General features: G+C 34.2%; 5 protein-coding genes across 5 annotated transcripts; 2 read left to right on the top strand and 3 right to left on the bottom strand.

The window, feature by feature from the left end:
- Positions 1-95: 95 nt before the first annotated feature.
- Positions 96-2,657, bottom strand: PPL_10122 (uncharacterized protein; the record flags this gene model as incomplete). The annotated part of the gene is made up of 2 exons (XM_020580904.1): positions 96-1,267; positions 1,562-2,657. 2 exons carry the CDS (start codon positions 2,655-2,657, stop codon positions 96-98), a joined length of 2,268 nt encoding a protein of 755 aa, XP_020428489.1.
- A 169-nt stretch (positions 2,658-2,826) lies between these two features.
- Positions 2,827-3,514, bottom strand: PPL_10123 (uncharacterized protein; the record flags this gene model as incomplete). The annotated part of the gene is made up of 2 exons (XM_020580905.1): positions 2,827-3,093; positions 3,464-3,514. 2 exons carry the CDS (start codon positions 3,512-3,514, stop codon positions 2,827-2,829), a joined length of 318 nt encoding a protein of 105 aa, XP_020428490.1.
- Positions 3,515-4,721: 1,207 nt separating this feature from the next.
- Positions 4,722-8,235, top strand: pldA (phospholipase D1; the record flags this gene model as incomplete). Its single annotated transcript, XM_020580906.1, has 2 exons — positions 4,722-5,951; positions 6,046-8,235. The coding sequence occupies 2 exons, from the start codon at positions 4,722-4,724 to the stop codon at positions 8,233-8,235; spliced, it is 3,420 nt and encodes a 1,139-aa protein (XP_020428491.1).
- A 2,507-nt stretch (positions 8,236-10,742) lies between these two features.
- PPL_10125 (uncharacterized protein) lies at positions 10,743-11,493 on the top strand (the record flags this gene model as incomplete). The annotated part of the gene is made up of 5 exons (XM_020580907.1): positions 10,743-10,749; positions 10,865-11,020; positions 11,112-11,174; positions 11,275-11,366; positions 11,458-11,493. The coding sequence occupies 5 exons, from the start codon at positions 10,743-10,745 to the stop codon at positions 11,491-11,493; spliced, it is 354 nt and encodes a 117-aa protein (XP_020428492.1).
- A 405-nt stretch (positions 11,494-11,898) lies between these two features.
- coq2 (4-hydroxybenzoate nonaprenyltransferase) lies at positions 11,899-13,413 on the bottom strand (the record flags this gene model as incomplete). Its single annotated transcript, XM_020580908.1, has 3 exons — positions 11,899-11,929; positions 11,954-12,571; positions 12,674-13,413. 3 exons carry the CDS (start codon positions 13,411-13,413, stop codon positions 11,899-11,901), a joined length of 1,389 nt encoding a protein of 462 aa, XP_020428493.1.
- Positions 13,414-13,748: the final 335 nt, after the last annotated feature.

Raw genomic sequence — 13,748 nt, forward strand, 5'->3', positions numbered from 1 at the left:
AAATAATAAATTTGTATTCATTTATATCAAAAAACTAGTATTTTAAAATCTATGATTTCTTTTATATTATTGATTGTTTATTTATTATATATATATTAACAATCACAAAGTCTATTTATAAATGGTTTTTTGATGCTACCATGTTGTTGTTGGAATTGATCTCTTTTGATCATCTCGAAATCTTTAAGTACAACAATGAAATGCTTAATGAAATCTCTGAGTGAATACATTCCAGAACCAAATTGAATCATCTCTGGATGCAAGTTAAAAAGAGTCTTCTTCTGAAGGAGATCTCGTCTGACTGCCTGGAAAGAATTGTCAAGTTCCGTTAGACAGTCTGTCAGTGACCTTGAGGTTCCACGCTCGAGGGTGCGCTCTTGGTCGTGCATCAAAGCACGCAAATCATCAATCGAGAGAATCAGAGTTTCGTTTAGATCGTGTATCGATTGCTGAATCGGTGCCATCGCTTCGACCATCGCCTCGCTGAATTGATAATCGAATGCATTGTCAAAGGCAACCAGTCGCGTATAGAGTTTCGAGAGATCGCCAATCAGCTTGAAGTAATGTGAAGACGATTTCTTTGGCTGCAACGCCAGCTCCGATCGAATGTCAAACAACAGACTCTTTTGTGTTGCCATGATAACTCTTATCTGACGGAGAGAACCGGTGATTTCACCCTTGATTTTCGCACGATTCGCTAATTGGTCGCTATTGGTTGGTAATCCCAACTCGACGATCTTGATGAACGTATTGGCCATCGTGGAAGTGGCATCGAAGAACTTGAGACGCGAGTTTTTATATGTAAAATAGGGGAACAGTACCACTGAGATAATCAAAACCCAGACGATACCAAGTGAAATATTGAATGCACGCTCCACCGCCATCGTGTATGTAAAAGTGGGAGCCAAGTAACTCCCGAATGAAATAATCATAAAAGTGAGTGCCGCCACTGCACCGGCATATGAGAAACGAACGTCTTGCTGAACAAACGATGCGATAAATACAAAAACAAACGTTGTTATTATGAGAATAAACTGCTTCGCTGGCTGAGGTACGACATGTACAAGCCACGATATAAAGAATCCGAGAATGGCACCGATAATTGTTCCCACGATACGATGGAATCCACGAGTGATTGTCGCACCCAGCGTCGGAGACATCACCAGGATAACGGTGGCACACACCCAAATACCATGTATCACCAGTTCATGATAACTTCTACCCTCGTAATAGTAGAACGGTGCAACCGCAGAGGTGAGAGCAACCGCTAGCTGCAGTGGGAACTTCCATTTTTTGTTGATAAACCACAGACCGTAAAAGTAGTTAAGAATCCAAGAGATCAGAGTGGATACACGCAGCTTTGGTTCAGTTGATTGCAATGTCTTTACATTGGAAACCAATAGCTTTGCTCGCTTTATACAGTAGTTGGGCAGCGCCAACAGGATAATCGGGAAACCATAACGAATGATTTCAAGTGATGGGTGGTAGTTGTGTGATTCCGCGTTGATGTCATAGATGTTGTCGGCAATCTGTCGTTGGTTCAGTGCAAACAACGAAATACCAAAGATGAAAAAGTGAACTTTGGTAATCTCGGTTGCTCGCAATGCAGGCAGATTGGTTCGTTGATATTCTTTGACGATCTTCTTGTAGGTATTACGACATTCTTCGACCAATGCTTCGGTCTCTTCAAATGACTGCTGCAATATCGTTGTGTAGAGCTGGTCGGCCTGATTCGCATTGTTCTCCTTCTTGATACGATGCACCAGAATATGAATGATAAGACCAATCTGAAGGAATACCTCTTCGATAATGGAATCCAAGAATGGCAACACCGGAAAGATCACCTCTTGACGCGCCATTACACTGAATCCGTGATTCACCGACAACTTGATGGAGATCAACTGCTTTTGGTTCATCTCAAGGAGCGATAAAAGTTTCTCGTATGACGAGATCAGTGGAGCATTCCATCGCTCCTGTCGACACTCTGCAAGCAGAGTAGTCAACCGATTGATTTGATCGGTCAGTTTATTCTCCCAGTGTTTGATCTCCTTCTCACTGGGCAAAGGAATAGCAGTTGCCAATATCTGTTTCTTTCCCATCTTCTTTGTGAACAGGTCCTTCTCCAGTGCAGTGGATCTACTCAGAGGTAAACTCTTCTTAAGAATAGTACCATCGTCCATAGTCTCCAACTTTTCTCTTGAAACCAAACCAAACACATTCATTATACGTTTGAAACTCTTTCTCTTATCTTTACTAATTGATTGTCTTTGTTCTTCTGCAATACTAATCTCTACTGCTTTCATTTCACCAATTGGATCCAATTCAATATTTGAATTTTCATTGTTGTTTGTTGGTATGGTTATTGGCGTCTCCATTAATAATGTTGTTGGAGGTGACAGTGGTGATGTTGGAGGTGGTGGAATATTATTGCTTGTTTGATTTAAAGGTGATTGTTGTATATTTTTATCTATTATAATATCGTTTGTTGTAGGTATATCAATTACCATGTTTTGTGGTGGTGGTGGAATAATGTTGATAGTTTGATTCAAAGGTGATGGCGCATGTTCATTATCAATCGTTATCCTATCACTTTGATTATTATTATTATCGTTAGCTCTTTTAGGTAGTGGAGATAAATTAATATCTCCATCCTCCATTGATGATTCTAATTCTATTTCTTGTTCTAAAATATTGTCGTTGTCACTGTCGAATTGCTCAGGGAAAATAGGGAAACAAAACGAACTGTTCTCGCGAAGCGTTGTTTCATTGTGACTGATTGCGCTCGCTTCCATCTGGTAGCCGACTCCACGAAAGTAGATACGCGTGCTATTGAGCGTCTTGATGATCTTCCTCGAGAATAGCCTTGTCGCCAAGTACGGATGAACAATCAGTCCGACCACAACGATACTGCCACCGATCATTATCGCCACGACCAAGTTGTGCCAGATCTGCATGTTCTTGTATGGTCGCGGTGAGAAATACAGTAGAACGATGACGTCGAGCAGTATCTTCTTGACGGTGAGCTGGTTGAACCAACGACGGCCAATCGCCGTAGCGGCAACGACGAACGTCAGGAAGAACAATATGATAAAGCTGATCCAAAAGTGATCGGCAGGCACAATAAGAAACACCAGGTAGTTGTAGAGTGAACTGATCAGCGTTGCATAGATGATAGTGGCACCATTGAGAATGGCGTTCCACACAGAGATCGTACAGGTAACAATAATACAGAACACCGGTATCAGCAACAGTGAATTGGCGTCGAATCCCAACGAACTATTGGCAAACATCAATGCAGCCGATGCTGTAACCACAACCGCTTCCCTAGTGGCCACCTTTGATTTCAGTCCCAACAACTTTTTCTTTGAACTTTCAACGAAATGATTCTTTAGTTTCATCTTTTCTTTTCTTTTCATCATAGATTATCAATCTATGTCTGTCTAAACAGCTATTCAACTTTTACTTCTTCACTACTAATATTAGCTCGAAAAGAGAGAACTTTAAAGTTAAACATTCGAATGTTTAACAATTATAATGATACAATAACAAATAAAACCTGCAGCATTATCATTAATACTAATTAGTATAAATATAAATTTAAAGATTTTCGAAAATCATTCATTCATTCATTCATTCATTTACCTAAATATTTAATAATATTAACTAGCTAGATATATATATTTATATAAAATGGTACCATTCAGAATAAATAAATAAAATAGAAAAAGTTAAAATAATAATTATTAAACAGTAGTAGTGTAATGTTTAGCTGGTTGTATAATATATATATATATATTCGATATATATAAATAAACAAAGCTTGTTGTTTGTAATGATTGTTGGGAAAACAAAAAACGAAACAACAGCAGGTTATAGCTCACCACCATTTGCGAATTTATTTTTGCTTTGCATGATTAAATTTTTTAAAATTGGTGGTCAGAATTTGAGGACTTATGATTTGGATGAAGATTGAATTGAAGAGGTACGAACTAAATTGTGATCGTCATTTATGTCTCATTTATTCCAATACAATACATCAGATCTACATTCCTTTCTTTTACTTCTTCACAGTTCTACTTAATTAATTTTTTATTTTATTTTATTTATTTATTTTAAAATTCATCATTCTGTTTGATTTAGGTTTGTTATTTCATCCTATTTATTTTGTTGATTTGTTTCTATTTCTTTTTAGAATTCTCTATTTCATTATCTATGAAAAAAACATTAGTAAAGATAACATGTTCAAAATAAAAATAATTATGAAGTAATCGACACCTGGGAAACAACTTGATTACTTTTTTTTTTTTTTGGTTAAATCTTTTTTTTTTTTTTGCTATTTTTTTTTCTCAGACCTGAAAGTTTATTGTTCCGAATGTGGCGAAAATACAATACCACCAGTGATTTTTTTAAAAAAAATTGAATAAAAATTAGTTTTTTTTATAACTTTGAAAACTGTTAATTAAAGAAAAGTGTTGTTTTGTGTTTTTTTTGTTTTTTAAATTTTTGGATATTTTTATATATTTTTTTAATTAGTTTATTGCTAACAGTCATTGAATAGCTAACTATTCATTCATATTCTCTTTATTTATTATTATTATTATTGTAGACACCATCATTATCATTGTTATGATATTTATTGTTCTTTAGTTTTGTTATTTTTTAATATTTATATTTATATATCGATACATTAATTAGTTTTGGTTTTATATTTATTTTAAAATATGTCTGAATCTAATAATGCATCTCAGCAACAACCACAACAACAGCAACAGCAACCAGAGATATTTCAACAAATAACAAATTTCTTTGATTCTCTTTCGACTTCTTTTCAAAATTTATCACAACCTGCTCAACAACAACAACCTACAACTCAACAACAACAACAGAATCAACAACAACAACCAGTTTCAATAAAGAATATACCATCGAATCAATCGACAAGTTCAAGTGACTTGAAAAAACAACTGTTATCTCGTGAGATTGAATCGAGTTCCACCAGTTCAAAGTCACCGAAATCACCGAAATCAATCTCACCCACCAGCAGTCAGAATCAATTTCCAGCGTTCTATCAGCACAGTCAGAAGACACTGAAGGAACTCGATGAGCGTCGACTACTACTGATCGAACATCTCAAGTCGGTGCGGTTCAACCTGGCCACACAAGCCGAAGATGATCCCATCAGTTACATAAAGATTCGCATGGAGCTAACCAAGCGAAAGACATCACTCGAACAGGAACTGCGCTCACTCGACGAGGTTCTCTCGACCAAGTCGCTGAGCGACCTCGAATCGACATCGTCGTCATCGACCACCATGGATGGAATAACCAATTTCTTGGGTTCTCTAATCAGTCCAACATCGTCAAACTCATTGAATCAAGCTAATCACTATCATCATCATCATCATCACATTGGCGGTGGTGGTCATCATCACAGTCATCATCATCATAATCATCATCATGGACAACAGGTATCTCTTAGTCCACCCGATAACTATAGCTACAATCAATACAGTCAGTTGAATCACGATTCATCACTGGGTGTTGCACATCACGCATTGCCCAACTCCATCATTCCCACCGGAACACCCATTGACAATCCCGACCCGAATCAACCAAGATTCCCACAGCGTGACAATATCAACGTGAAGATCTACGTGGATTGCGACGATTACTTTGCAGCGAGTGCACTAGCAATTGAGAATGCAACACGTGAAGTATTTATCACTGCATGGTTCCTTTCGCCAGAGGTATTCCTCATTCGTTATCCTTCGCTCGATCCCAAATACCGTATGGACAACCTGCTCTGTCGTAAAGCCAAACAGGGTGTAAAGATATTCATCATTCTCTGGGATGAAACAAAGATTGCAACGTTCAAGGGTAGCAAGCGATGTAAAGAGAAACTAGAAGAATTACATCATAACATCAAAGTTATAAAGCATCCACCATTTACAGTATGTTTTAAAAATACAAAAACGAAAACGAAAACATAATGTAATCTTAATGAAACTAACCAATTTTTAATAACATAATATTATGTTATATTAGCCAATCTATTGGTCACATCATCAGAAAACATTAATAGTGGATCAGGAAATTGCATTTGTAGGTGGTGTAGATTTTTGTTTTGGAAGATACGATACTTGGAGTCACAATTTGATTGATGTTCATGCCACACTGTGGCCTGGAAAAGATTATTACAATCCGGTGCTTGGTGATATGGGTGATATTCTGTCTCCACACGACGACTCGATCGACAGGAAGAAAGTTCCAAGAATGCCGTGGCACGACGTCATGATTGGTGTCAATGGGTTGGCAGCGCGTGACGTTGCACTCAATTTCATATTGCGTTGGAATCATCATAAAGACGACTACTATCCACAGCTCTACTTTAATACGACACCGATGACACCGATTGGAACCAGTCAATGCCAACTGTTGCGTTCGATGGACGAGTGGAGTGGAGGTGGACGAAACGAGCGGTCGATCCACACCGCCTACATCCAGGCGATCGAAGACGCCGACCACTACATCTACATTGAGAATCAAAACTTTGTATCGACTCATGCGCCAGGCGTATGGAACCAGATCTCCGCTGAGATTGTCAAGAGAATTCGTCGTGCCATTCGAAAGCGTGAGGTTTTCCGTGTGGTCATACTGTTGCCGGCACAGCAAGACGGTCGCTTCCAAGAGGAAACACACATTCGTGGACTGATGCACTGGCAATTCCTGACGTTGAATCGCACAGAGAATTCAATGGTACGACAACTGAAGCGTGAGTTCCCCAACGAAGATCTCTCAGAGTACATTGGATTCTACTCGCTGAGAACACACGCCTGTCTCGAGGGTGTCTACGTTTCCGAGCAGATCTACGTGCACTCCAAGCTGATGATTATCGACGATCGCGTTGTAATCGTTGGCTCAGCAAACATCAACGATCGGTCGTTCATTGGTGAGCGTGACTCTGAGCTTGCATTCATTGTGCGCGATGAGAACGACCGTATCAAGACGCGAATGAACGGCAAAGAGTATTGGGCATCGCGATTCGCTTACAATCTTCGTTTGCGTCTGTGGAAAGAACATATTGGACTGCTTCCAGACATTGACCATCCTCCATTAGTACAGAATAGCAATAGTTTATCGGCATCACTTTCATTCTCTGGAAATGGAATCAACAGCGGCAACAACAACAGCAATAATACATCTAACAACAATACTAGCAACAGCAACAATAGCTCAACAAACAACTTTATGAATGATATTAATAGACAACCACCACTCACTATATCATCACAATATAGAATACCGAAGCAATCACATCACAGATCATCTTCGTACCAAGGCACCAAGTCATTCGCATCGTCACTGACCTCGTCGACTTCATCGACATCGATTGCCCAACAAAAACTTTCAGGACCAACAACACCCAACGACTCTCCTCAAGATTCTCCACGTGGCAGTAGCAGTACTATTACAACCAGTACTACTGTTGACATAAACTCTATCACAAAGTCGATTTCCGTCGATAATATCTCGGTGTCAACCTCCAGCCTACCACCAACTTCCAACACGACAACAGCCACAACCACAACACCATCGAACAACAACATTCTCACACCGGAGCATCTCATAATAGAAGATTACAACACTCCACTCGATATGTCAACAACAAACATCAAATCAAACAACAACAACAACAACAACAACAACATTGTAAATACTAATAATACTACAACAACTACAAATAACACTCCGACTACAACTAGTACACTATCTACATCCAGTAACAACACTACTTCTACTACAACAACTACAACAACTATCAACAATAACAACATAAACAGCGGTGATTCAAGTAAAGTATTTGTTGTTTCAGAAATAGATTCACCGAAACTGAAACCAATATCGGTTAGCAGTCTTCACAGTGAGGGAATAGAGGAGAGTATCATTGGCGGTATCGATCTTACCGACCCTGTCGACAGTACATTCTACCTAGGTGTCTGGATTGCTACTGCAGCGTCAAACACTCGTATCTACGACACAGTGTTCCCAGCGATCGCAAAGAACTCCATTAGAACAATCGAAGAGTTCAATCAGAATCTAAAGAAACCGGTATCCAACGCAGACTGCCGATTACTCTCAGAGGTCAGAGGTAATCTCATTTATCATCCACTCGATTTCCTTGCTGACGAAGATATCCAACCTACTTTTCTATTTACCGATGATTTATTCCAATAATATAAATATAATAATAATAATAATAATAATATAATAATTTTCTTCTTCTTCATCATCCTTATTTTTACATTTCCTATACTATAACGCTGTTGTTGTAAACTAATATTCCTTCTTCCTTAATAACTTTAATACAATACTACATTCACTTCAAAAATATATTATTATATGAAATTATAATATAATATTATTAATTTCAAAACATTAGTAAACACAAATAATAAAGAGTATTGCTATTCAAATATAATGATAGTAATTGTTTAATATCTATGTTTGATAAATATATGACATTTATTAATGTATTTTAATCTACTTAAATGATCAATTGAATTGATTATGTTAATAAATGAGTAAAATGATTATGTATTTATACGTATTTTCAATACTTACAAAGGTATAAGGTATATAAAGCTAAAAGGCTTTGAGATGATGATGTTGTTGTTGTTGTATATTTGTTTCAACAATAAACCATTTTTAATTCGATTGATTTAAATTGTTGTTTGATTGTGATTGCTAAAGATTTTACAATGATTGTGATTGGGTTGTTCTATTACTATTATTATTATTATTTGCTTATTTGTTTATTTGTTTATATCTATTTTAGTGAGTTTCCTTTGGTTTAACAGAATCGAAAATGAACTCTGCAACACAGTAAACGGCAAACAAACCGACGGCGGGCTTGAAACCAGGTAAGATATTGTTGAACTTTGGTTTGAAGATTGGTGAGTTTCTCCAATCGTTAATGTTTCCGTGAATCATTTTACTATTATATCTTTAAATATTGTTGTGTTGAAAAAATAAAAAAGGTCGATGGTTTTAATCACTCAAAAAATGAATGAGCAAAAAATAATCACTCATAAATTTTTATTATTTTTTTGATTTTTTTTTTTTTTTTTTTTTTCATACTAGTCTCAGCAAAAATAACCTTGGGAACCTTTTTTGTAAGGACAAAGAATTCTTTTTTAAAAAATATATATATATTATTACCTATTAGGAACTCATTTCATTAAGTTTTTAAAAAAACTATTATTTTAAATATTAAGATTTTTTTTTAAATCTCTGAAGGTTTCATTTTCCTTAACCAAAAAAAAAAAAAAAAAAAAAAAAAAATTCAAAAAAATAATAAAAATTTAGAAAAACTTGATTTATTATTTTTGTCATTGCAATTACTCATTATTGGTGAACATATAAACGATTCGAAAATAATTATAATTATATTATATTTTGACTTGCAGATTGTTGCCTTTGTCTGATATACTTGGGTGTTTCTTCAATATTGAGATGCGTGGGAGTTTTTCAAAGTTGGAATGATTTTGCGATTACGGTGGGTGTATTAGGGATTGCAAAGTTCAAGAATAAAGATGAACTACTTGAATATACAATTGAGAATGCAAGGTTGGAATATTGTAAATGGATGTAATAACAATCAAGTCACATTATGAAAACAATCACTGATGTATATGAAAAGGATATTTCGGATATATAATTAAGATTCACTTTTCTTTTGAGAAATATATTATATTCTTTGAATGAATATGAAGATCATACTATTTTTTTTTTTTCTAAGAATAATTATTATTTTGATTGGTCAATTACAATATAATGAGAAGCACTGTGAAGTTCTTTTTTATGTTCCTGCCCATTGGCCAAACTGTTTTTGGATTTTGAAAATCAAATTTTTCAATCAATTTCATAGTTGTGAGCATATGTGGGGGTTACATTGTTCTGCTAAAACAATTTTTGATAAAAATCTCTAGCGTAAAAGTTAATTTTAACAACACAAAGAGAACTAAATATTCATTTTGTTCAAATTGAATTTTTATATATTTAGAATTTAATTAAATTTAATTATTTTTTTAATTCATTAATTAATTGATTCAGTTATGGCAAAAACCCAAAAAAAAAAAAAAAAACATCAACATCATCAAACAAATTAATAATTAAATTCGAAAACAGACAACAAAATAAAATAAAATAACAAAAATCATAAACTTGATACATATAAAATACCTATTTATACACTTACTTAATATATACATCATTATACTTTTTTTTTAATTAAAATAAATAAATAAATAAAAAAAGAATAACTTCACAACTACACAAAAAATCAACACTAAAACCACACACGACAAACAAACACACAACACACACACACACACAAACATATATATCATAAAAAACAACAAGATTATAGAATAATACATAAAATATTGTAGATAGACCATACCACATACCATAGATTGAGAGGAAAACAAAAAAAAAAAAAAGAAATAGAAAAAATAATAATAACTAGTATTTGAATATATAATATTTAATTAATATAATTTAAATAATTTTCAGATTTTTGTTTTGTTACTTGGTAAAATAAGGCTTTATCTTTTTTTATTATATTTAGTAGTTGTTTTTTTTTAATTTACTCAAATCAATTAATCAATCAATCAATCAATCAATCAATCAATCAATCAATCAATCAATTAAATTATTTTGAAACCGATATCCACATTGAAATGTCAGGTAAATCTTTTACAAAAACAACTACAACAACAACGATAACAACAACAACATTCGAATTTATTTATAAATATTGAATTTCAATCACTAATTTTTTTATTATTTTAATTTATAAAAGATGAATCACCTTCAACAATGGCCATAAACAATGGACATGATAAGAGAAAAATTAAAATATCCAAAGATAAAGTGAAATCATCTTTTTATTATTCCGATTTAGCTACAAGATTTTTAGAGACAGAAGATTATGTAGATATATCTGGTTTAGGAAGAGGTTAGTTAGTTCAAATTCAATCAATCATCAATAATAATAAAGAGAAAAATATAACTAACCTAACATTGAATTCATTTTCAATTCATTATAGCAATTTCAAAAGTTTGTTTAACAGTTGAATATTTAAAATCAAATAATGTCATTACAGTAAAAAGTATGAATATTACACCAAACTTATAAAAGTCATTATATATTATATCTATTCGAAATTATAATTAATTAACTATTGTAAATCATTCATAATAATATTATAGAAATACAGACAGGTATGAATTCAAGTGTAGAATTAATTGTCACTGTTGAGAAAGGTCCAAATCATTCGGAATATTTAAAGTCAATGGAAGAGGTAATAACAAATTTGAACATTCTCAATTCTTTATATATATTAGTACCTATGTTTTATTAACAATCTTTTTTTTCATTTACATTAAAAATAGAGAAAGAAATCACCTCCAATGCATGATGATGATTGAAGATTATAAATAAACAAATCAAAATATAGAAATAAATTGAAAACAGTACAGTTCAACCATATCAAATACAACCAATCAAAACCAAATCATATGAAACCAAACCAAACAAACCAACCAAATCAGATCAACAAATCAAATAAAACCAAATCAAATCAGATCAACAAATCAAATCAAATGAAATCAAGCCAAACAAGGTCAGATCAACAAATTAAATCAGATAAAACCAAACCAAATCAAACCAATCTAAACCAACAAGAAAAGTAAAAAAGAATAAAGAAACAGAAGATAGTAGATAGACAACAATTTTAAATCAAATAAAAATAAAAGCTGAATAATAAATTTCAATGTCACGGTCTGACATTGTCACTTATTCAAGTTTTATCCAATTATATAAAAAAATAATACTCAAATGTTGTTTACAATATTATTATTATTACTTTTTTTAAATATATATTTTTACTTATCATTACCTTTAATAGCAGGTATGAATGTATTACTATATTTAAGTTTAATGGGACCGAGTTCGAATTCGTATTCTGCGGTGGTGTATTCGTCGTCCTCGATAAGTCGCGCCAAGATGATGGTGACCAGAATGATCAGTGCAAATGTTCGGTTGGAGATAAAGAATTTCATACAGGATTTCGGACTGGAAAAGTCGACACTTCCAATTTGCCAAGCGAGGTGGGCAGCACCGATGGTGGTTCCAACGAAGTAGACTGTTGGCAATCCCGCTGCCAAACCGGCCAAGTTGAGCGCGGCAATAGTCGCCACCGAGAAACCAGTCAGTATCAAACGACTCTTCTCACCAAATGCCAAAGCCGTTGACTTTACACCGATGGACAGATCGTCTTTCTTGTCCATATGCGCATAGATCGTATCGTAGACCATCGTCCAAGAGATACCGGCCACATACAACGGCAGGCAAATCTTCCAATCGCAATAGCCTTGCACAGCGGAATAACCAACCAGAGCACCCCAATTAAATGCACATCCCAAAACAAATTGTGGATAATAAGTATATCTTTTCATGAATGGATAAATAATAACAATTGGAACTGATGCCAATGATAATAAAATACTGTTTTTCAAAAAACAATGCCATTATTATTGCCGTAGTTGTTAGTGTCGATTTTGTTTGTTGATAATAAATTTGATAGAATAGAATGGTTAATAAACTTACGTATATACATTAAAATTTAAAAGTAAACCAAATGATATTGCAAGTTGTCCGGCTAGCAATGCCAGTGCTTCTTTGTGTGTGACTTGGTTTGATGCTATAGGACGTAGTTTGGTTCGGTCTACCTTTCGATCGAATTTGTAGTCTACCATGTCGTTGATGACGCAACCCGCCGATCTCATGAGGAATGCACCGGCACCAAACATCATCATCAGTGTAAAGTTGGGTAGCTGGCCGGGTGTAGCAGCGATTGCAGTACTCCAAAGACATGGATACAACAGCAGTAGAGTACCGATCGGTTTATCCAGTCTCGACAATCTTAAATATGGCTGTAAACGTGCCGGTGCTTTGTCAACCCATGATTCAGTGTGAATAGGTAAACTATTAGCATTGCTATCGTTGTCATCGATCGATTGATCTTTGGGTGCCGATGGTGTAGAGGTTGTATTGAAACGACATGGAATAACCAGTGAACTAGATTTACAACTCTTACTATTCAATAGTCTATTAACTGATCTACTCGAAGATCTATTTATATTTAAATCTATAGTTATACTCTGAGTGTTATTATTGTTGCTATTATTGTTATTGTTGTTTATCATACTATATGATCTGATGGATGTTCTAGATGATGATGATGATAACACTCCATGATTTATAAAATTGAATGATTGATTTGATGTAAACAATCTAGATGTAGATGATGGTACTACATTAAATAATGTTGTTGTTGCTCTCTTCATTATTATCTAACTGTAGAAACTATCTATATTCATTCATTCACCATTCAGACAACAACTATTTAACTGATTCTTGTACAATGAAAAAATAAAAAATCAAGAAAAAAAAAAAACGACAAATTTTGTAATGCTTTGGTCATAAACAAAGACCCTACTACTAACACTTTGATTAATAAGATTACGAGCACATTGATATTGATATTGCAAATCAAGTTAAATTTTTATCAAAAATGACATCATCAATTGAATTAGTGATACTAATTCGGTACTCTCTTTTCTCTTATTGTTGTTGATGATCATCAGTTGGAGTCGTTGTTGTTTCTTTTGTTACTACAATA

This window comes from Heterostelium album (genome assembly GCF_000004825.1).
Source record: "Heterostelium album PN500 unplaced genomic scaffold PPL_scaffold12, whole genome shotgun sequence".
NCBI lineage: Eukaryota > Evosea > Eumycetozoa > Acytosteliales > Acytosteliaceae > Heterostelium > Heterostelium album.